The 1343-nt window shown below is 33.4% G+C and overlaps 1 protein-coding gene across 1 annotated transcript; it reads left to right on the plus strand.

The window, feature by feature from the left end:
• Positions 1–565: 565 nt before the first annotated feature.
• On the plus strand, positions 566–1331 carry LOC108771304 (THAP domain-containing protein 4; the record flags this gene model as incomplete). The annotated part of the gene is made up of 3 exons (XM_018544070.1): positions 566–724; positions 824–1026; positions 1157–1331. Coding segments are annotated over exons 1-3 (537 nt in total), but the record flags the coding sequence as incomplete, so codon positions are not given.
• Between the last annotated feature and the right edge of the window lie 12 nt (positions 1332–1343).

Raw genomic sequence — 1343 nt, forward strand, 5'->3', positions numbered from 1 at the left:
CTAGAGTCCTAGATATCAGAGAAGCGCAACCGGTGTTCCGCATTCTGATTCGCTGTTACAGTCACGTGGCTTGGCAGCCATTTATAATACTAGTGACATACTTCTATTTCATTTTATCCTACAATTCTATCTCACATTATCTTACACGTTCTATCCTAGGCAAATAAAAGTTTTATGTTACCATTTTTTATGCGTAAGTTTAAACATTTTAATTGCATATAATGATATATATGTGCTTTGACACATAAGATTATTGTTTAATCCTTTAAAATATTATTTACATAGGCTGCTTTCCTTTTAGGAGACACAAATCGACACAGTATAACTCAAACACAGTTTGTCACACATACTCTGACTCTCCTCTCGAGCAGAGGCGAAGTGTGTCGAGTTTGATAAAAAATTGTAAATGGAAAGCGATGTGTGTCGATTTGTGTCTCCTAAAAGGAAAGCAGCGATAGAAGAATGTAACATAACCTCGGAACTCAATGATTTTTATGAGAGTATGAATACAAGGATTATTGCCACAAAACTTTATGATTATATTATTTTCTCTTTAATTAGCGATATGGTAAAAAGATGCTCAGCTCCGGACTGTCCGATAAATGCAGGACAAAAAATTTATATGCCATATTTTCCCAAGGATTCTAAGTACCGTGAAATATGGAAAAAAAGAGTTAATCGAGGTCCAAATTGGTCTCCTGGCAAGACTGGAGTTCTTTGTGAAGTAAGTGTAAACTTTAAATTTTTCCTAATATTTGTTTTAAAATATTGTATGTATAATTACACATATATATGTATAAACAATTATTTCTTTTATTAATAGTTTCATTTTGAAGAAGATCAATTTGAACAAATGAGAGTTGATGGGAAGAAAAAATTAAAATCACATGCTGTGCCTAGTAAATTTGTAAGAAAGAATCAGAGTATTACTGAGCATTCCTACGCAATCAGTCGACAACCTTTTAGTGATTTGACTAATTCTAGAAACAGACCTGATAAGCTAAAAGAAGATTCAACGACAATTCTGTAATTAACTTACTATAATTAATTGATAATTATTTACACACCGCGCATATACTCTTTCATGCTATCTAACCAAATCGTAATATAATTAATTGATAATTTAATAAATATTTTATTACATCTAATTTTGCAGCCAATATAAACTCCATCTGCAAGAATGTGGTATTTCATCTGCCTCATTACAATCATCACCGGTCTTATCAGAATCGGTTGTATCATCGGTCTCACCAGAATCGGTTCCATCACCGGTCTCAACGTCTGAGACATCTTCACTGCCATCCACTTCAGCAACATCTGTTTCATCACCGGCCTTAACAGCA

This window comes from Cyphomyrmex costatus, unplaced genomic scaffold (genome assembly GCF_001594065.2).
Source record: "Cyphomyrmex costatus isolate MS0001 unplaced genomic scaffold, Ccosl1.0 C2289029, whole genome shotgun sequence".
NCBI classification, from domain to species: domain Eukaryota; kingdom Metazoa; phylum Arthropoda; class Insecta; order Hymenoptera; family Formicidae; genus Cyphomyrmex; species Cyphomyrmex costatus.